This window comes from Bombyx mori, chromosome 19 (genome assembly GCF_030269925.1).
Source record: "Bombyx mori chromosome 19, ASM3026992v2".
NCBI lineage: Eukaryota > Metazoa > Arthropoda > Insecta > Lepidoptera > Bombycidae > Bombyx > Bombyx mori.
The window spans coordinates 13,295,104-13,317,633 of record NC_085125.1 but is presented as its reverse complement, the minus strand read 5'-3'; the positions used below and the strand labels follow the sequence as shown (position 1 = coordinate 13,317,633).

Sequence of the window (22,530 nt, the reverse complement as noted above, 5' to 3'; positions counted from 1 at the left end):
AAAAACAAAAACCAATATATTCATACGAAACTTTATTTGCATAAATAAACACAATGTCACTATCGTTGACTACAATAAATAAAAGTCTTTTCCAATTCCAATGAGCTGCCGAAAACTATAAACTTAAAATATTCTCTCCTCATCGTAAATACGTAACGCAACGAGGAGTTTTGACTGGAGAATCCCGGACACTCCCGGATACTCCCGAGCGGCGCCGAAGTGTCCCGATCGCGCCCGACCGACGCGGAACACACTCGCTTTTACGTTACATAATTACGCTAACTACTAACACTTTATTAAATTTAAACTAAACAAAACTATCTTCTAATATTATATGGTAACATATTGTGATGAAAAAAGAAAATTAGGAACGTTACATATAATTTGATATGAGTTTTTTTTAAGTACAAAACAAAAAAAATGTGAGAAATTTTTAAGCGAAACTACTGCGCATTAGCCCTTTTAAACGTGAATATAGAATTTCGCTTTGAGCTCAGTCTGAAGGTAGCGTCATACTTTTTTATTGATTAATGAGATTCAAAATTGATTATGTCAACAAAACGACGTTATCTTCAGTGCTACACGAACTCAGTGCTTATTGCGAGTTTTTTTTTTTAATTCTAGCGGCAAACGCTGTTCCAACTCCATACAACACTTGAGTTAACTTTTACGCTATCGAGAGCGTTAAAAAACGCGCACTAAGCACACTGACGTCATCCCCAAGCAAACAAACACACCTAACAGCTTAGAGCTCTAAATCAATTATCATAAGATCGATTTATCGAAGCGACCACAACTAGCCGCCACGTTTATATCACTACAAGCTTTAAATATGAGGCGATCGCCCATATTTGGCTAATAACTCGGCTAACAGCACCGTCACTGTCATACGACTGTCAAATCTTTACTATAGGTTATGCATTTATTTTATTTAGTTTAAATCGTCAAGGGTCACATTGGAAAGCCGAAGTTAATTTATGCTCTCTTACACCAGTTGCACAAAACATATACATACATCGGTAACGGTAATCTTTTAACATCAATTTTATAATTACAACGAATTTACCTAAATCAGCCTTATGCGAACCACAATGCACAAATTATGGAAACTGTCACGAAAAAAAAACCAAACAATGAAATTCACCAATTTCACATAACGTTTTTTATCTATCTTTCCATTTACCTTAGGCCGGTTACCTTATTTGCAAATGTTAAATCCACTTCGCAACATACCTTGAAATACAAAGGCATTGAAAAGTTTTTTTATAGAAAACAATTTATTTGTAACATTGTTTCATTAATGATATAGAAATATTTGCAAAGCTGAGGAAATTGGGGGTATTTTTCTTTCATGCTAGAGAGAGAGAAAGAGAGAGAGAGAGAGAGCGCACTAGCATGCTATGACGTCAATGTTCAAACTTACCCTAACACTCCCTTGTACGAAGAGAGCACTTCAGTCCCCACCAAGAACCTTAAGTAACGTATCTTAAAGTACCAGCGAATCACATAGATTTTATTATTACACATTACTCCTATGTAAAGGGTATGTGTGTCATACTTACAATCACCAAATCACAATATAGTGAATTGTGACGTCAGAAATACTAACTGAATTCAGTCAGTGGTATCAATTGCCTATTCTTTTGAGAAATTCCAACAACAGCTTTCCGTGTTGATGATGTAGTCAATAAGCCAGATGATTCTACAGTGTGCTTGTGAAAAGCACTCCTCTGTTACACCCGTAACACAGGAGAAGATCCTAGTGCGCGGTTGTAAGATGTGGGTCTTACTCATATATATCTGTGATGAGTGATATTTTTTTTTCTCTTTTAAATTTAAATCAGTTTATCACCAATTAGCCCGTTTCTATGATTAATTGAATTTCAATACTTTCGCTGGTCCTACTACAAGCAAAAACATTAATCATTTATTTACAGATATGTATTGTTGTATACATTTTTTATTTACCCTAAAAATTATATTTAGTTAGGTACTAATTAAAAAAAAACATGTACTATTTTTCTCTTTAGTCTTTTGAGACACACGTGAATTGCCTAGTCTTTTAGTGTTTGTTAACTTTACCAAAATAATCGTAATACATAATATAAACGTCGTATGTAATTTATTCATTAGTAATAAATTATTCTAATTATCCCCAAAAAGGTCGAACGAACGTTTCATAAACCACAAATAAAATTTAAAGCTATATTAACATATGTGTTTTATAAGCTAATTGCGGATTGGTCAGCGCGAGCCCCCAACCCCCTCAACCCCGCACGCGTTACGTCACAACATGCCGCAAAATTTGACCCTTGTCATTGGTTCCCGCTGCCGCTGAGCTATGAGCGCGACATTAATATAATATGTATTTTATAAGCTAATTCCTGATTATTCAGCACGCCCCCAACCCCCCTCGTCCCTGCCCGCGTTTGTGACGTAACTATGGGGCAATATGAGCGCGATACTTAACAATAAAAAATATAGTAAATATATATAAAGATAATGCCCTAATTTAAAGATACTAAAAGAGATTCATTCGGTCGCCGTATTGCTGCCTCAACCTCAAGGTCACGTCCCACAGTTGAGAACGACCTCATTTTTATTGGCCTACATTTACGAACAAGTAAATCGCTTGAGCGAGCGTCGCAGAGTACAAGTTCATAAAGCTTATAAATTATAATTATCAACAGTGTGCTTAGTGAGAGTTTTTTAACGTTCTCGATAGCGTAAAAGTTAACTCATATTTGTGTATGGAATGGGATCGGTTGCGTACGTTTGCCGCTAGGGGCGCTGTTCCAACTGCATACAAAATTGGCTTAACTTTTACGTTGTCAAGAACGTTAAGAAACTCGCACTAAGCACACAGATCCCTAACCGTGAACACAGGAAAACAGCGAAAATTGGTCAGTCTTAGACGCGACGAATCTATAATAGGTCGATATCTATACGAACAACTTAGATATTATTCTAATATTTATAATAACTATAGCTGTAACAAGTACAAACATTTTAATACGTCACACGAATACGTTATTTTGGTATAGATGCCAATTTAATATCGTTAAAAATAAATAATTAAACAACTTATTTATTTCAAAGCTTGCAACACCGCGGTATCAACATATGGCAACAAAACGAAATCGAAATGTGAATATCGTCGTCATAAATTCGTATTTTATGACTTAATTAATGACATTTGCTAATCGTCATAAAGTCATTAAATGTATTTTACAACATTTTTGGGCCGCGTAAATATTATACTGTTGATACAGTGCAGTATATGTCTATATAATAACTATTATTATTTCGTCGACGCGTTTCTGATTACAAAATAGAAAAATTAAAATGCAATTATTATTTTAGTTAACGTTCAATTATATATTTATTCAGAGACGGTTCATTCGCGAGTCGAACCCGCATCCATCGAGAAAGACATTTAGATAATACTTGCTCAATAATTCTATTTCATATCAACGTACTAATATTTTATAATGCAGCTAGTGCAAAATGAAGTTATACTTTTTATAATTAATTTCAAAATTAATTGTTTCTTCATTATATTACGATACAATTATTACGGGCCGCCTCATTAAATTCAAGTTTCGTAATAAAAAGGACATCATCCGGACACAAAGCTTCAGACACGCGCGCGGACAAGCTCACACAAAACTTTTAAGGTTCCGTACACGACAAGCTCACACAAAACTTTCAGGGTTCCGTACAAAGTTATTTCTAAATAATAACATTACTTTACACGCCATTAGTCTTTTCTTTCAGTCTTACGACATTGTTCCCCCGCTGTAGGCCGAGAGCCGGCAGCGCCTCCCGCTACTTGACTAGACACGCGCTACAAACATATTCCAAAACAAAACGAACTGAGAGGGTAGAAGACAATCGCCCTTTACACTCGGCTCGGCGTCAACTAGCTCCCGGACTATGAGCTCTTAAACCTATTTTTGGCAGTGATCAGCTATTCGTGATATATTTATCCTTCATATTCATTAAATATTACATTATGTTGAAGAGATAGACAATTTATTTATTTTTTATTTTATTCCTTAGATGTGCGGACGAGCTGACGGCCCACTTGGTGTTGAGTGGTTACCGGAGCCCATAGACATCTACAATGTAAATGCCGCCACCCACCTTGAGACACGAGTTCTAAGGTCTCACTTGTAACAGTACAACGGCTGCCCCGCCCTTCAAACCGAAACGCATTACTGCTTCACGACAGAAACAGGCAGGGTGGTGGTACCTACCCGCGCGGACTCATAAGAGGTCCTACCACCAGTAAAACAATGGCCAAACACTAAAAACCTCGGATAACATACTTAAAAAAAAAATTACTGTAAAAAATATTGTTAATATGTCGGTTGTAATTTTTCCTGTTTGGTAAATATTATTCTAATATAATGATACTAATTTTACACTTGTTCTCTAATTATCAAAAATAATTGAACAGTAATAATTATCAGTTTAAAATTTTAAGATATGTTAGGCCGTAGTCAATTAACTGTATTATTCACCGAGTATCAAACGAAAAACATCTTTATGCCGAAGACGATACGTTTCATTTTCACATTTTCAAAGTGATCACACATTACAATGATATAAAATCCAATCGATATTTTGGATCAATGTTTACGTTATGCTATTTTACTTATACAATACATAACGAGTCTTATTATTATGTTTTGAGATCTATAAGCCAATTTAAATACTGGTATTTCAGTTTGAAACAATAATACTATCGATAAAAAAACTTATCGAATCCGAAGGGAGCGTTTTACAATAAACTATCGATATTTAGACGCCTTAAATTATTAATACAAGAAAACTTAATCGATAAAGATTCGAATGAGAGTATTCTGTTAGTTAAATTCAACAATGAACGTCGAATCACGTGAGAGCGTTGTGTTTTTAATGGTTAGACCGCCCTTTATCGATAGAACGGTTGTCGATTCGCGCTGGCCGGCCTCAAGCGAGGTTGGACTTCGGCGACATCACTATGTAGTGATGTTCCATGGCGGGGGCCGGCGCCGCGGGGGTCATGGGGACGTACTCACTCTCGTCGTCCCTCAGTCTCACCTCGCACTCCTTGATGCTGAGCAGCAAGTCCACGATCTCCTGCGGCAGCGACAGCGCCTCTATTGCTTTCTCGTTGAACTGTATCGAGAGGTCCGCCTCGAAGTCGTCCAGGTATTCGTCGTTGCCCTCCAGACACTCGACGGACTTGGAGCAGCGGCTGGTGGCCACGTGCTCGGTCTCGTCCAAGAACTCGCAGCTTTTAGTCTCGACGTGGCCGAGGCCGGGCGCCGCCTTCTGGCTCTTGACCTTGCGGCTCACCTTGAAGCTCTTGAGTATGTCCCGGGTGGGGGCGAAGTCGAATCGTTTCTTTTTGGGCTGAATGTCCTTGTTGTCTTTGGGAGTTTCGGATTTGGGCGAGCCCGCGACGCGCGAGTCGCTTTTTAGTCGTTTTCTGAAGAATAAAAAACGTCACGTGGTATAGTTGACGACATTTCATAAAAATTAGCATGCATGAAATAAAAATACCGTTTCTTTATTTTTAAATTCTGAGCTAAAATATGTAATTCTTATAATTTTATATTACTTAATTTGGAAGTAAATAATTAAAAACTAAAAATGTTGTGGTGGCGCCAAAGAATATGAAAATATTCCTTTGCCTTTCCGACATTGCGGATTTTTATACTCTGTGGCGAAAATTGTCATTATCTATCATTACAAAACAAAGGCGTCCGGGTTCCAACGGACTTTTTGGCGGGAACGCGAGGAGTGAAGTTGTGTGATTTGTTTTATTTTGTCTATTTAGTGTTTCTTCAGGTTTAAATGTATAATAACGGTGGTTTATTAACTGTTTATTATCTGTGAAAGTGCACAAATGTTGGAAAATGAGACAAAGCCGCTGGACGTAACTTCTCGGGATCTTCCAAAAAGTCCACTGAAAAAGTGTCAATGACAATGACCATGATCATTTCCGGGCGGGGTGCATACCTGAAGACGCTGAAGGGCTGCTTGTGCTTGTCTCGGCGCGGCAGGGTGAGGGTGTGCGTGAGGGTGTGCGGCGGGGCGCCCGGCAGCGCGCTCAGCGAGGAGTGCCGGGACACCAGCTGGGGGCGCGCGCTCCAAGGCTCGCCGGTCTTCAAGCACCTGGACCAATGTGGAGCTGGTATTAAGTGGTTACTAGAGCCCATAAACATCTACAACGTAAATGCCGCCACCCATCTTGAGATATAAATTCTAAAGTCCGGAAGGAAGTTAGCGTAGAATTTTTTTTTTTAATTAAACGATATGCCGATTAATTGCTCTTTTTTAGTTTAGTTTTGACAGTAGTACTGAGAGACAATAACTCTTTCCGCATCTCGTTAGTATGATCGTGACCGCGACGTCTGTACTAGATCGTGTGGGTCGGTCCCCCCAGCACCGACATCGATTGCACATTGTGAGGAGGGGGGGAGTGGCTGTGTTGACCAATACATAGCCTATACTTCGGACCGTGTGTACCTGGGGGGCAGGGGGGGCGGATGACCGCGGGCGCGGCGCAGGGTCGCGTACCCGCACTCGGCTATACTCTCGTACGTGGGCTCATCCACGCTCAGCTTCTTCATCTGGAAACGATACACATTTTTTTTATGAAATATGTTGAGCGAGCCTGCAGCTCGTTAGCCACTCGACCTTTAGGCATCAGGGCCCTCTCACCCCGCAGCGGTGGGGCGGCGCGGACTTACGTCGAGGAGCGGTGCGGCCCGCGGTCCCCTGCCCATGGCGCAGTAGAGCGCAGGCGGCTCCGGTATTTCTTCGTACACGCCGGACGACACCGACGCGACGGAGCGCCGGTCGCACGCGCTGCGGAACCACATAGGTACATTCGTATGAGCACACCGAACGCACCACGCCTTACTACTCGATCTATCTCCATATTTATTTATTTATTTATTTATTTATTTGGGAAACAAACAGTACAATACAAAACATACAATATTTAAAAAATATAGCTAAAACAATAACCAAATATGTTTCCACAATCAAAATCACATATAAGTAGATAGTGAACAAGAAGAGAAATTTAGAAATTTAAATTACAAAAAAAAAACAAAAGCAAATATTCCATATATTACAATTTTAATTATATTATATTTCATCCCACATCATCTCATCTCATTACATTTAATTTCATGCCAATTATATGTGTTTCAAATTAATCAACTTCATTTCGTTTCATTTAATTGTATCATTTTTCATAAAAAAAGAGTATCAAAGATTAGGCTGAATGGTATGCGTACCTTTGCCTTTCCAATTGGAAAAATAGAACTGCTACGTCATAAGTTTAACGATTTTGGTAAAAAGGGGTACAAAGTTTTTGCTTCGCATATTAATATATAGATTTACATTAGTACTAGTTGTCTGCATTATTGTAGGATTTATAATTCTTAGCGATTCCCATACACCCAATTGAGGTTAAAGGTCGTCTATTGATAAGCAGCTTTGATGATAACCTGACGCGCGCCTAGCTGAGCGCACGGCCCACTTAACAATGGTTGTCAGAGACCAAGGACACAATCACTTGAATACCGCCACATCTGAAGCCATAAACTCCCAATTATACTATTCAATGGCTGTGCTAACATTAAACCAAAAGACATATGCTTTGCTGCAGACATACGCAGGGTGGTGGCTTGATTGGCGACCCACAAGACTAATATCATCAATGTTAGATTTTTTTTTATTGCCTTTTTTATTGCTTAAATGGGTGGACGACCTCACAGCCCACCTGGTGTTGTGTTAAGTGGTTACTGGAGTCCATAAACATTTACAACGTAAATGCGCCACCCACCATGAGATATAAGTTCTAAGGTCTCAAGTATAGTTACAACGGCTGCCCCACCCTTCAAACCGAAACGCATTACTGCTTCACGGCAGAAATCAAACGTAGTTGCCTCGATCGGCGTAGTAAACTTAACGAAGCAGTAACTCAAGCCCCCCCAGCAGAGAGTTAAAGACCCCCCCCCCAACCCCCCTCCAATAGAGATAAGAGAGTCTCCCGACCTGTGATCCAGGGGCGCGTGCTGCGCCAGGTGTCCGGCGGCGCTGCAGCGGGACAGCTGACCGGACGGGATACACTTGTAGTCCTGGACACATCACAACCGCGCTACAGGTACAATCAAAACTACACACTCACAGTTTAATCACATGATTTTTCAATGTCGTTATATATATGTATATATTATTGCTTAGATGGGTGGACGAGCTCACAGCCCACCTGGTGTTAAGTGGTTACTGGAGCCTATAGACATCTACAACGTAAATGCGCCACCCACCTTGAGATATAAGTTCTAAGGTCTCAGTATAGTTACAACGGCTGTCCCGCCCTTCAAACCGAAAGGCATTACTGCTTCACGGCAGAAATAGGCAGGGTGGTGATACCTACCCGCGCGGACTCATAAGAGGTCCTACCACCAGTAAAAAGATGCACAAAATGCTGACAAAATCTAGTCCAGAGACGAGAGTTGGACACAATCCTCCTCATACATTTCAATGACCGTCCTGTTCCCGTGAGGCCCTCCGTCTACACCTCGGTGCGCCGCAGAACAATACTCACCTTAGACATGATCAGATCCATGTCATCTAAGGAGACCTCCGAGGGACCGCTGTACCAGCTGCTGCGACGGATCTCCCCTGAAATGTGCACTTTATATTTACACTTCATGTACGTCATGTACGTCAATATTGGTGTCTTTACTTTCTATTATTACTTAAATATTTGTGCCTTTACTTTCTAAAGGACAGCCCGATCTGGAAAACGCGGTGATTTGAGACTGGATGGAACCCTTTTATTGCTGTGGATGAGCAAATTTGTATGCAATCGGAACAACGTCCCTAGCGGCAAACGTTCTAGCTTCATACAAATTTGAGTTAACTTTCACGCTATCGAGAACGTTAAGAAACTCGCGGCAAACGTAGGCAAACATTCCAGCCCCATACAAATTTGAGTTAACTTTCACGTTATCGAGAACTTTAAGAAACACGCACTTAGCACACTGGTCTATATACCACCTTCAAAGTTACGTCTTCAAGTAATTGTAAAGGTTCATCTCTGTACTGCCTTAAGGTAGACTGTCAGAGAATGCCTGCACACACAGGAGTGCAATTAAATGTTTTGTACTTACCCAGGTCGCTGTCGCTGCACTTGGCCGTCCTCAGATCGCCCTCGCTCTTGCTGAGCTTGGCGCCGAGCCGCGCCTTGCGGTGTAGGGCTGCGCGTAACGCGGACACCAGCTCGCACGCTAGGGGTGACGCGAACTTCAAATCGCCGCCGCCGTGGGGAGACTTACTGAAATATGGATTTTTGTGCTGTATATTTATAATACAGTCTGCGTGTTTCTTTATGGTTTTCACACATTTCCAAGTAACAAAATAAGAACTTTTATTTCGTCCCTAACTAATTTTAGAGGTTTTTTGTATAAAAACTCCATTAAAGCAAAAAAACCAATCGGAAATTCAGAATGTCTAGATTTACCTTGCTGCATTTAACATAATATGTCCTAAATATACATATTATACCTAGTCAGGTCATAAATTCTGTCACATGTTTAATGTAAAATAATTGAAACAAGTTTATTCGTTATGTTACCATTCATATACCAAAATGAACTTAACAAAATATAGATTCTTATGACACTAAAGTTTATTCAAAATGACCTCCGTGATTTTGAATACAGGCCTTCAATCTGCGCGGCCAGTCGTCTATCGCAGCACGAACGAGGTCCATGTCAATATCGGCGGCTGCCTTAATCAAGGATGTCTTGAGTGACTCCAAATTGGGATGAGGCTTTGAGCACGCCTTTTCCTACAAGTGTTGCCATATGTTGTAATCTAACGAATTCAAATCTGGACTGGAGGAGGGCCAGTCTTCGTGCCGGATGAAGTCGATTTCACGCGCCGCCAGCCAGTCTTGTGTGCTCTTCGCTCTATGAGCTGGCGCCGAATCTTGTTGGAATACCCAGTGCCTGTTATTGAACATGGTATGAGAAACAGGTTCCACAAGGTTCGTCAGGACTGTATTTTGATACACAACTGCATTCCGTTTTACACCTTTCTCACAAAAATGTACCTCTGTTAAGCCCCAATAAGAAACTCCCAACCATACCATGAGCGAGGATGGAAAATGACCTCGTTGGACACGCGGAATACGGTTGCTCGCTTCTTCACTACTGTGTGCGTACACCTTATCATTTTGTTTATTGTAGCTCTCTTCTACGGTAAAATTTTTTTCATTCGAAAAAAGATTTTCCCGATATTTTTTTCCCGCGTACCGCTTCAACAAAGCGCGGCATCTCTTCAGTTTCAGGTCCATTAGACGAGCATTCAAACGATGTCCTGTTTTTCTTCGATATGCCCGAAGCCCTAAGTCTTCATTTAACACCCTTTTCACCGTGGTTCTGCTTAACCCCATCTGAAGGGCCAACAGTTTCTGCTTACGTTTGGGATTTCTTTGAATTCGCGCCTTCACAGCTTTTATCGCTGCTGGAGTCCTAACAGACCGAGGGCGACCACTTCTTGACCTGTCATCTACACTAGAGTCTTCATTGTATCGTTTGATGGTACGATAAACGAATCTTTTGGTTATATTCAAATTTTTCAGTATGTTAAAAATTTGAATTGGCGCGTAACCGCAACGATGCAACGCAATAACTGCAACACGGTCTTCTTTAAGCGTCCACTTCATATTTAAAAATGAGTAAAATTCTAAAAGTATACATTTTTATTTTCATGAACAATTCGAAATTCGAATTTAATAAACTTTTTTGTGGCCAGCATTCTAAAAGAAAAGTTTTTACTGTGTGACAATACTTATGACCTGACTAGTTATATGATTTTTTAAATACGGTCAAAAATTTTGAGAAATGCTCATATACATATATGGTTATGTTTGTGTAGCCGTCCAAATAAGGTGAGCGAGTATTGTTAATTAAACAAGTGATAGTGTTCTGTGAACACGTCCTTTTATTAGAACTAGAGGTCCCGCAGTAGTCGAAATTCGACTATAATTAATTGGAATTGTAAGTTTGTACACTATTATGATTGTAAGTTATACTTCTATAATCACAAATTTCACCAAGGCTATAAAAAAATATTAATCAAGACAAACAATATTTAATCTATTCTCAATTTGACCACAGACGTCAAGAACAAAAGTTTGGCAATAAATAGTATGCATGCGTGTTTGCGTCAAATACATGGTATGTATTTGAATATATACTAAAAAAGGATCCTTCGAAGCAAATCTACTACACTTGTTTACATTATTATTATGTGACATTGTAAGGGTTGTAAACTATCACATTAATCAATTTCATATTTATTATTATATTTTATTTCGATAGCTGCATTCAATCCCCCTATTAAGTGACTTTATTTTCTATGTCTATGTATTTGTATATTGACTCTTATTTCACAATTTGCATTGGAATGTTTCCATGAAACGTGGTCAGTTCTTATTATTGATTCCGTTAACTTAAGAAAACTACAGACAATACTAGGGTTAGGTTTATAAAAAAAACAACAACTACAAAACGATATTGAGAAAGCAGAAATTTCCATCGTGCGAACTGTAACGTGTATAGCGCTGTCTTTAACAAAAGCATATCTTTAATATCATAATAAAGTTGACACTACATTAATGACTTTGCGAGTTCTCTGATTCTCTGTCCATCCCTCGGTGACTACTAATCTCCTTTTATGAAACCATAGGGAAGAGATAGTGTAACAATTTTGTTTTTTGGAGTTTACTCCTTTAGAATCGATTTACATATATAGGCCCGGGGTATGAAAATTATGGGGACCAAAATCGTACTAGCATGTCACACGAAATGCGTTATGCGCCTGATTGCGCATGTCACACGAAATGCGTTATCGCAGGTGACGCCGGGCTGCTGCGCCGGCAGTCCGCCACAAAGCCTCGTACTGATCGCGCGTTTCTCTCATTATTGTATTTTCATATATTTGTTAGTCGTTTGTTTTGTGTCTCGTTAGTTTGTTAATAATCTGTAGTGTATCGTGTTGTCGTAATATAGAACTATTTCTCGTATTGTTTCGTTTAATTTTTTATATCCAGTAAACTCCAGTCGTGCGTCGGAGCGGACACACACACTTTTTTTATTATTGAAGGATTACTGGTGGGCCTTTTCCTTTTCACCAGGACAGGTGGACGAGCAAGGTTTAGTCAGGAGAGGTGGGACTTGCTAACAGTTACCCGAGCGCCTCCGAAGGAGACCTAACAACTTAACAGCAGCTGCTTTGCGAATGAATCTACTACCGGATCGGAAAGTGTTACTATTCCAGACCGACGTCACGCAGTCAAACTGTTACATTAATGTAAACAGTAAAGTTGATTGCGTCTGAGGCTGCTTGCACATACCTATAGCAGCTAATTTTTCATTGTTTGTTCGAATGATCAAAGCAATTATCAATATCACAGAAAACATTACTAATGTACTTTGAAAACAGATTACGTATATGAGTCGTCTATTATCAAAGGTGGCAATCTGTGCATTTGGAAAAAAAAATGTTATTGATATGTCAATACAGATTGATTTGAATATAATCGTCTCCTTCAAAGAATACGGTTCAAAACCTGCATTAAATAAAGGTTAATACTTAACCTGTTATTTATCTAAGATGTCGTTCCGAAGAGTTTTATGACTGCCAATGGAATACAAAGTCAATAATTCGTTTTTCTGATTTACCAATAATTATCCAAAAGTCAGATTTCCGGCTTTGATAATAGTCGACTCATATAATGATAGTTGCGTTATTAGTCAGTCACGCTGTAAATTCGAATTCCGACAGCCAATTATAAAATTGATATTATATTTCAATGTAATACAAAATACTTATTACTATGGAAAAGGATGACTACTAGGTAGTTTTTTTATTGCTTAGATGGGTGGACGAGGTCACAGCCCGCGAGACCTTAGAACTCATATCTCAAGGTGCGTGGCGGCATTTACGTTGTAGATGTCTATGGGCTCCGGTAACCACTTAACACCAGGTGGGCTGTGAGCTCGTCCACCAACTAAGGCATTAATTTTTATTTTTATTACCTAAGCCTCCTTTATTTACTCAGAAACATTACATAACATTTGTTTATATACTTTCTAAATACTAACGTTTTCATATTTTAATTATTGTATTTTATGTTTTTTTTAATTAAAAAAATTGTGTACAATAAATTATGGATAGTGTACAGTAGGGGTGAGGTAATTTTCTAACACGCATCAATAAGTAAGTGGCTTTTTATTTAGCAGTAAAACAACACTGTCGCAATACATACAAACTAGGATGTGTGCAACGAATGGATAATAGAGGAAAACGTACGTAAACATCACGAAATATTTTTTTTTTTATTGCTTAGATGTGTGGGCGAGCTCACAGCCCACCTGGTGTTAAGTGGTTACTGGAGCCCATGGACATTTACAACGTAAATGCGCCACACACCTTGAGATATAGTTCTAAGGTCTCAGTATAGTCACAACGGCTGCCCCACCCTTCAAACCGAAACGCATTACTGCTTCACGGCAGAAAATAGGCAGGGCGGTGGTACCTACCCGTGCGGACTCACAAGAGGTCCTACAACCAGTAATTACGCAAATTATAATTTTGCGGGTTTGATTTTTATTGCACGATGTTATTCCTTCACCGTGGAAGTCAATCGTGAACATTTGTTGAGTACGTATTTCATTAGAAAAATTGGTACCCGCCAGCGAGATTCGAACACCGGCGCATCGCTCGATACGAATGCACCGGACGTCTTATCCTTTAGGCCACGACGATTTCATAAACATTATATTATATATATATGTATTCATAAAATTACAACAAGAACAATTTTTTTTTTATATAAGTTGGCGGTAGGCAGCGGTTTACCTCTGTCGCTGGCATTACTGACGTCCATGAGTGACGGTAACCTCTTACCATTAATCGGGCCGCATGCTCGTCTGCCTGCTCGAGCAATAAAAAAAAGGCCATAGTCTTCTTTTTCTCCACCTTATCCTACTAGGTGCGGTCGGCACAGCTAATTTTTCTCTTCCATTCTCTTCTATCAGCCGTCATCTCAACACTCACTCCTCTCTCTCTCATATCGTCATTCACACACTCCATCCATGTCATCTTCGGTCGACCTCTTCCCCCTCTACCTTGCACTACCATTTCCATACATCTCCTAGTCACATGCATCTGCTCTCTACGCATCACACGTCCATACCACGCTAACCGTTAGTTTAATATTAAAATTACGATACATAACAAATGAAGTACTGAACTATTTCTGCCGTGAAGCAGTAATGCGTTTCGGTTTGAAGGGTGGGGCAACCGTTGTAACTATACTGAGACCTTAGAACTTATATCTCAAGGTGGGTTGCGCATTTACGTCGTAGATGTCTATGGGCTCCAGTAACCACTTAACATCTGGTGGGCTGTGAGCTCGTCCACCCATCTAAGCAATAAAAAAAAAAAACCGAAATTAGAAAACCAAAACTATAGTTTTCGAACCGTGGCTTTAAGTACGATCATAATAAACACAAAATTACACTAATTGGTAATTTAACTTAGATATTATTATATCATTATCATAATGTGTACCTTAAATTGTAGAATTTCTCATGTACGTGTTTTCTTTTCACACATTTAGTATATTAACGATATGAACATAATTTACGGGATTTATTTATTTATTTAAGCAACAACATTTGTTTCAACAGCATTTAACTAGACACAGGGTACAGAGGATGTTTTCCCAAACATGAGCCAATTAAAGAAACACATTATGTTTCCAAAAAATGTTAACATAATTAACATGATACGTAGATTAGTTGCACGTGTTCACAAATTTTCCGATATATTATATTATCTTTATTTGTTTTGAGTCACGTTTTGTCGGATTCATCATCGAACGAATGCAATTTTCGTCGACTATTGACACACGACTCTTCGGCAAAAATAATAATAATTGTAATTGTAACATGCGAGAACTTTCTAAACATTTTTTTTGTAAAATTAGTACAGTCATTGTCCATGATTAATGGTGATTATTGAAATACTCAGTACGTTCCCGGGTTTTTATTTTATTGCTTAGATGAGTGGACGAGCTCACAGCCCACCTGGTGTTAAAGAGCAGTACGGAGCTGTACTGGAGCCCATAGACATCGACAACGTAAATGCGCCACCCACCTTGAGATATGAGTTCTAAGGTCTCAGTATAGTTACAACGGCTGCCTCACCCTTCAAACCGAAACGCATTACTGCTTCACGGCAGAAATAGGCAGGGTGGTGGTACCTACCCGCGCGGACTCACAAGAGGTCTTACCACCAGTAAAAAATCGCTTCACAATGCTCCCACAACTACGAGTCATTGCCCAAATAAAAAAATGCGAGTTTGATCTTTATTACTCATTGGCAATTGTTTACATTGGGAAGTTTGTGCCCTTAAGTCACCACGCTGGGCATGCAGGTTGGTAACTAGGAAGTTAAACGTCGTACCCACTTAGTTGGACTGACGACTTAGTGGGCACGGCGGGAAGTCGTTGTATGCGGAAGGCGGAGGACCGCATTATGTGGAAGGCATTGGGGAAGGCCTATGTCCAGCAGTGGGCAGATAAAGGCTGATGATGATGATGATGATTGTTTACATGAGTGTATCACAGGCTCACCACAAACCAGCAGAAGTGGCGATTGCTCGTGAGGCGCATAACATCTGCCCGCAGCAATTATACTGAATGATGATCACAACCGCTCTGACAAGAGTGATACGACAAAGATGAGATTACTGCTTCATCGCGGAAGTCATTCGTGAACATGCGTTAAATCTGTTTTACTGGTGGTAGGACCTCTTGTGAGTCGGCACGGGTAGGTACCACCGCCCCGCCTATTTCTACCGTGAAGCAGTAATGCGTTTCGGTTTGAAGGGCAGGGCAGCAGTTGTAACTATACTTGAGACCCTAGAACTGATATCTCAAAGTGGGTGGCGCATTTACGTCGAAGATTCTATGGGCTCCAGAAACCACTTAACGCCAGGTGGGCTATGAGCTCGTCCACTCATCTAAGCAAAAAAAATATTGTTCATTGGGATAATCTGTAGCTGTCTGCAGGATCTGAAGATGGACATCGCTCGATGCAAATACATTAGGTGTCTCATCCTTTATGCCACGACGATTTTCAAATTGATTGGCTTGTTAGGTTGGTTAATTACATATTCCCGTTGAAAAATTGGTAATAGCGGACTACTAACTACTTTAAAACCGGCAAAGTCGCATCGCATTTCGCCTTCTACGGCTTATCGCCTACCCCAGTGGCATTTTCCGCGGAGCGAACTACACCGGCGCCACATCCCTATTGACTGAGATAACATACGTCTCCGGGTACACAATTTAAACTGGTAAATAGCTATCAAATATTTGATTAATTTATAATCACGTATGTTCTTAACCCTGGCGTCTATGGGCTGTCATCAATATCTTCAGAGATCAACTGGAAGCTGAGTTAGGTCTGACGAGACTTCCAGCAACGTCTTAAATATTAATGAACTAACGACCCGCCCTCGCTTCGCTTCGGAAACTAATTTATTATTGATTTCTCCACTATTTAATGTATGTTATTATACATTATAAACCTTCCTCTTCAATCACTCTATCTGTTTAAAAAAACCGCATCAAAATCCGTTGCGTAGTTTTAAAGATTTAAACATACACAGGAACAGACAGATATAGGGACAGAGAAAGCGACTTTGTTTTATACTGTGTAGTGATAATTCCCTAATGCTGAATTCTTCGGACAGGCCCGCTCGCTTCTTTATTGTAATTCGATGCTTTGAGAAAGATCCCGGGATCTTTCAATCCTTATTTCAGACAGACACGGACATGCTACGGTTCACGTCAATAAGTTCAAAGACTCCGCTCGCCATTTATCACTATTTTGACTTTTTTCCTAATCGCTGGTAGCTTAAGAGGCCATTCTAGCTACACACGGACCGGTAAGTGAGCTAAACAGTTCCACCTGAGAATTTACTGACACTGGCCCTAGCGAGAGCAGTGCTTCGCAGAATCTACCACCGGATCGGAAACGCGACCCACTGAGAAGATCCGGCAAGAAACTCAGTGGGATGTATCTATGGGTTAATTTACTCGTCGAGCCCTTCGTCGCAAGCGACGAGTTCGGCGAGGACGCTGACCGGTGCTTGAAATACCTAAAAGCATCGTTAATGGATCGAGACTACATGTGGGGTCGGCTCAGCATGTCCTTATCATGCTGTATAAGGATTTGTCATGAATGTTATGACTTATCGCCTGACGTCAAACCTCCTTGGGTTATATCTCCAATAGTATAGCCTTGGCAACATGCCACAGGTAGGAACATTTCTGTTACTTCTTTTGGTGGTTCTTTTACTTAATGCTTTTGGTTCTATATTTTGCTATTCTATATTATTTAATGTAAATTATTTACATTAAAATTTAGATTTTAAATACAATAAAAAACGTTAAGTCTCTAGAGACCATTAAATTTTAATTACCTTTTGTTAGTGATAAAGCTTAGGCCCAGATTATTTATAATGTAATTAAACAACCCTGTATTTGGTAATTACTATTGACATAAACTACCATTAATTAACTCTATGAGGTCCAGAATTCACATGTATTGGACAACTGTTTTTTTACTGGCAGGTACATTGTCCACCACATGTATAGGTATGTGTGTGTGTCTGTGTATAACTAGGACCTGGTACAACAAAAACACACACAAAGTCTTAGGAATGCAAAGTGTTGACATATTATGTGTCTGTTGTTATGGTTATTAAGAGAGGCAATATTCACATTTAATGCATAAGGTCTGTAGATATGCTGACAGGGCTCAGTTAAAGTATTGGTTATTTAAGAATATTGCTACCTACACCACGACTCAGACTGGATAAAACTCTTTTTGAGCTAACCACTACCAGACAGCAAACCAAAGTTCTACCATTAATATTTTCGTTTTGAATCATATAAGAAAATGAACTAAAATCTGTGTTTAATCTACTAACCTATTCACAGATACCAGACATTCGCTCTTCTGTCCATTTTCACTGCACAACAGGACTTCTTGCATGTGTTTCCATTCAACAAATGTACCAATACTATTGGTCCTCGTTATCAGCATACCATGAGCTGACAATGTGACCGTGCTGTCAGAATCTTGGAGACCGCATTTCCGTGATAAGTCAGTTGCGACCACCGTTACTGAGTATGAATCTTTTAGTGGTGTGTTTGATGCTGAAAGCAGAATGAAAGTTGCACTATTTTCTTACTTTATGAGTAAACAAGCCGTACTCGCCTGCTTCACTGGGCATTTAAAATTAACATTATTATTTATTGTCATTATTATTATTAGGGAGTCCAATACTCATATAAATATTAGCCTATCCATTAAGTACATGTATTTTCTACATGGATAACAAGTTTCAAGTCAATCGGATGCATTTTTTTTATTGCCTACCGATACCGCTGCTGCATGGTTCAGTAGTTATAACGGAACATCCTTAAAAACCACTGTAGATTTATATATTAGTATAGATTAGCTGTAGGTGTGTTAGGAGCACAAGGAGTCCACACTTATAGGTAGCCCTGTACTGCTCATTTTAGTCAAGAAGCAATAATGTATTCCAGTTTGAAGACAACCATTAAACAGTATATTTATAACAAATATTATTATTACTAGTGCAGTCTTAATCTGTCTCTTGAACTTAAGTCTGAGACTTTCTGAAAAGACACGATGTCATACTCAAACTCAAACCTCAAACATTTGATTGAGAGACAGACTTCATATTGGTGACAATGAATATATCTAAGTGATTTTGTTTGTTACTTTTGAAGAATGTCAAATACCTAATGTTAAATTGTAAATGCGTCAGCAGTCAACCTATAATTATAGCTAACAAAATACATGCACTATTGTATTACATATATGGCATGTTGCATTTTGAGAACAATATATGTATATTAGAATTGAATCTTAATTAAATGTGTCATGAACTGGTAATATGTGCGTCCTTAATTTGTTTATACATAGATGTCAAGGAAACTATTTTTAAGTTGAAAGTGATAATTATAATTTTCTTTACTTTGTTCTTTCAAATTTTTTGTTTTTCTTTGAAAAAATTATGAATTTCAATGAGGCGTGTTGTTTTTAATTAGATAATCGATAATTTACGATTTTTTTAATAACAAATTTAAATTTAGAAGGCTTTTTTTTTAATAAATGTAGGTAGTTTCGACTCACTTAATAATCTCGTATCGTTTAATAAATTTTTAATCTTATCCATCCATGTTTGAGCATCTTCAATATTGGAGGCGGCAAGTAAAACGATAGGTTTATTAGGTTCCCTGGCAGAGAACACAGCGAAAGCGTGAGGGCGTGAGCGGGACTTCGCCCTTCGGACCACGCAGCCAGATGGTAATTCCACACAGCCCACGGCCGCTCCAGCCTCGTTACAGTACACCGCCAACGAGCCCCCCGAACTAGTTGCACTAGGCCTCAGGATACACCACTGCCTCTTCCAAGACTGACGAAAAAATCCATGCTTAAAAAGTCGATTTTCAAAAAAATAAAATTTTATGACTAATTTTGTATTAATCTAACATACCTTAAAAGGATTCAAGCCCAGATTTGATCTAAAAGGATACTTAACGTCCAAATAACCGGACATTTTGCAATACTTAAGTTAAATGCAGACAAAAGAATATATTTTTCGAAATAAATAAAAAATAAAAACAAACAAAATTCACATGTCCGGGCGGAATGTTTACGAAAACTCATAGACAAACAGTAAATAGAGCTTAGTCGTTGATGTTCAAAAATCGATTCGTTTAAACAACTGGTTTTTCCAAACCCGTTTCTTTTGTCTATGGACTGCAATTCGAAGAAAGACGCCCTTCTAATTTAACGTCAACTTAACACAAATGCTTCTTTTTAATTAAACATTACAAAATACTTATTACCAATTTGTAGTATTGAAATAGTAAGATTTATTAATTTGTTTCCACGTTTATGTCGTGTACCTATAAAATATCAGGTTTTGATAATTGAATATAGATAATCCTGATTTTCGCGCATTTTTTGACGTGTTCGGGCATTTTGTGAAGGCAGGTTAAAGTAATTAACAGTAATTAAAATAGATTTTACATAGAGTTTCACAGACATCGTATTCTTGTTTTACATTGCGTTTCGATTTGAACTACCACCAGCATGAAGCTCAGATAGTAGAATTTCAAGTATCCTGCGATTACCATGCCAATACATAGAAAATCGGCAAAACCAGTTGTTACTTCTATAAAAAAAGGATAATTAAGAAAAAAAAAGAATAACCAGAATTTGAATTTCACTCAAAGCTAATAAGAGTAAAAATAAAATGCAATACAACCACTGCTAAGGTGGATCAAAAAACAATCGCTATTTTTAAAATGTTTTGGACCATCGACTAAAACAAAAAAAAAATCGTTTTCAAAGACTGAATAGTATTTAAAGAAAAATCCTACTAATGCAAAATTAAAGTCTGTTAGAGACAATACGACCAGCGAATTTACTTAACTAGGAGTAACATAACTAAAAGCTAACTAACTAATAATGAAATGCACAAAAAATAATAGAACTTATAAAAAATCTAACAGTACTGGTGGTCTTGTACACTGTATAGCAACATTGGCGACACTTAAAATTATTATTCATAATTAATATTATAAACGAAACAACTTTCAACGCCCCTTAACAGTGACACAAACTTCATTCTGTATACGCATATTCACTAAGGGACTGAGTACTTTATTCAGCGTAACGCTTACCACTAAAGCTAGTTAGGCCAGAGACAACCCTATAGCCTATCGGTAACACAAACCAAAACGACAGTAGATAAAGAAAAAATTGAGCACGTCCCTGGGAATGGCGAGCTAGCAAACCAGAAATTAAAGAAAACTTTTTAGGAGTCGAGCTTTATGGTAGGTAATCCACAAATGACTAACTGTTCTTTTTCCAGTCTTTTTTACCGTTACTATGTAGATCTGGAAGTCTAGCTCACAACTTTAAAACCCTCTCAAATCACAAGTCAATCGTCTTCTGTATTTAATTGACTGATGGGCTCATGGTTGGCCTTGTTTTATTTTGCTTAGATGGCTGTTGTCGATAATTCTTATAGACACAGCCACTGAATTTTTCGCTGGATCTTCTCTGTGGCTCGCGTTTCCGATGCGGTGGTAGATTCTGCGAAGCACTACCCTTGCTAGGACCAGTGTTAGCAACAACTCCTGGTTTGAGCCCCGAGAACTCTCCTGCACGCTAAGGTAACGCTGATATAGCCTCTCAAAGCTATAAGCATAGAAAAAAAAATTTATTGCTTATCGGAGCCCATAGACATCAACAACGTAAATGTCACCACCCACCTTGAGACATGAGTTCGTAGTCTCAGTGCTTTACAGTACAACGGCGGCCCCGCCCTTTAAACCGAAATGTGTTACTGCTTCATGGCAAAAAAGCCAGGATGGTGGTACCTACCCGTGCGTGTTCACATGAAGTCCTGCCACCGGTAATTTCGTTAATAGTAATTTTTTGTACGTTTGATTTTCATTACACAACGCTATTTTTCCGTGGAAGTCGTGTGTGAACGTTTTTTAAAAACGTGTTTTATTAGACAAATTGGCACCTATCTGCGGGACTCGATCTCCAGCACAGCAGCATCGGCGTCTTATCCTTTACATCACGACGACTTCGAATTTGAATCAGGAGCCGAGAGATTTGTGTCTAATGTGTGATTTGTCTTCTTGGGGCTGCGTCTTCAGATTGAACGAATTTAATGTGGTTCATCGCTATTTTTTTTTATTTATAACTTTATATACTTGGCAGTATAAAGACGGGCTTAATGCCATAGGTATTCTCTGACAGTGTACCTTAAGGGAGTGCAGAGATGAACCTTTACAATTACTTGAAGACGTAACTTTAAAGGTGGTATATAGACCAGTGTGCTAAGTGCGAGTTTCTTAACGTTCTCGATAGCGTAAAAGTTAAGCCAATTTTGTATGCAGTTGGAACAGCGCCCCTAGCGGCAAACGTACGCAAACGATCCCATTACATACAAATATGAGCTAACTTTTACGCTATCGAGAACGTTAAAAAACTCGCACGAAGCATACCGATTTCTATAGTGTTTCATGTTCAAGGAATATTGGCTGTATTCCCGTGTAAGCTTATGCGTAAACTATATATGTACATAGGAGACATAATATAGTATACCGTATAGTAGTACGCTTTCGGACTCAGACCGGGAATCGATTCCGGAAAATTCCGTAGTCTGAATCACCACCCACTACTACAGACTACCGCGGTGATCGAGTTAATTTCGTGTAGCTCAGTATAACTTACCGTTTAAAGAGTAATACCATTTAACTTACCAGTCTTATTCATAATAAATTATTAGAGCTTTATACGATGGCTATA

At 38.9% G+C, this 22,530-nt stretch overlaps 1 protein-coding gene across 1 annotated transcript; it reads right to left on the bottom strand.

Moving 5' to 3' along the window:
- Positions 1–15: 15 nt before the first annotated feature.
- On the bottom strand, positions 16–19,960 carry LOC101745177 (uncharacterized). Its single transcript, XM_004924184.4, has 10 exons — positions 19,691–19,960; positions 19,327–19,609; positions 18,092–18,320; positions 9,186–9,349; positions 8,618–8,694; positions 8,065–8,147; positions 6,747–6,864; positions 6,523–6,626; positions 6,013–6,168; positions 16–5,479 (listed from the first exon to the last, which is right to left on the bottom strand). Exons 1-10 carry the CDS (start codon positions 19,751–19,753, stop codon positions 4,978–4,980), a joined length of 1,779 nt encoding a protein of 592 aa, XP_004924241.1. The 5' UTR covers positions 19,754–19,960; the 3' UTR covers positions 16–4,977.
- Between the last annotated feature and the right edge of the window lie 2,570 nt (positions 19,961–22,530).

Coding starts and splice junctions, on each gene's coding strand:
- LOC101745177 (XM_004924184.4), bottom strand. CDS start 19,753: ATGTCCGGTTATTTGGACGTTAAGTATCCTTTTAGATCAAATCTGGGC. Junction 9,350..18,091: donor TGTCTGGTATCTGTGAATAG/GTTAGTAGATTA, acceptor TCCATATTTCAG/TAAGTCTCCCCACGGCGGCG. Junction 5,480..6,012: donor CAGCCCTTCAGCGTCTTCAG/GTATGCACCCCG, acceptor TTTATTCTTCAG/AAAACGACTAAAAAGCGACT.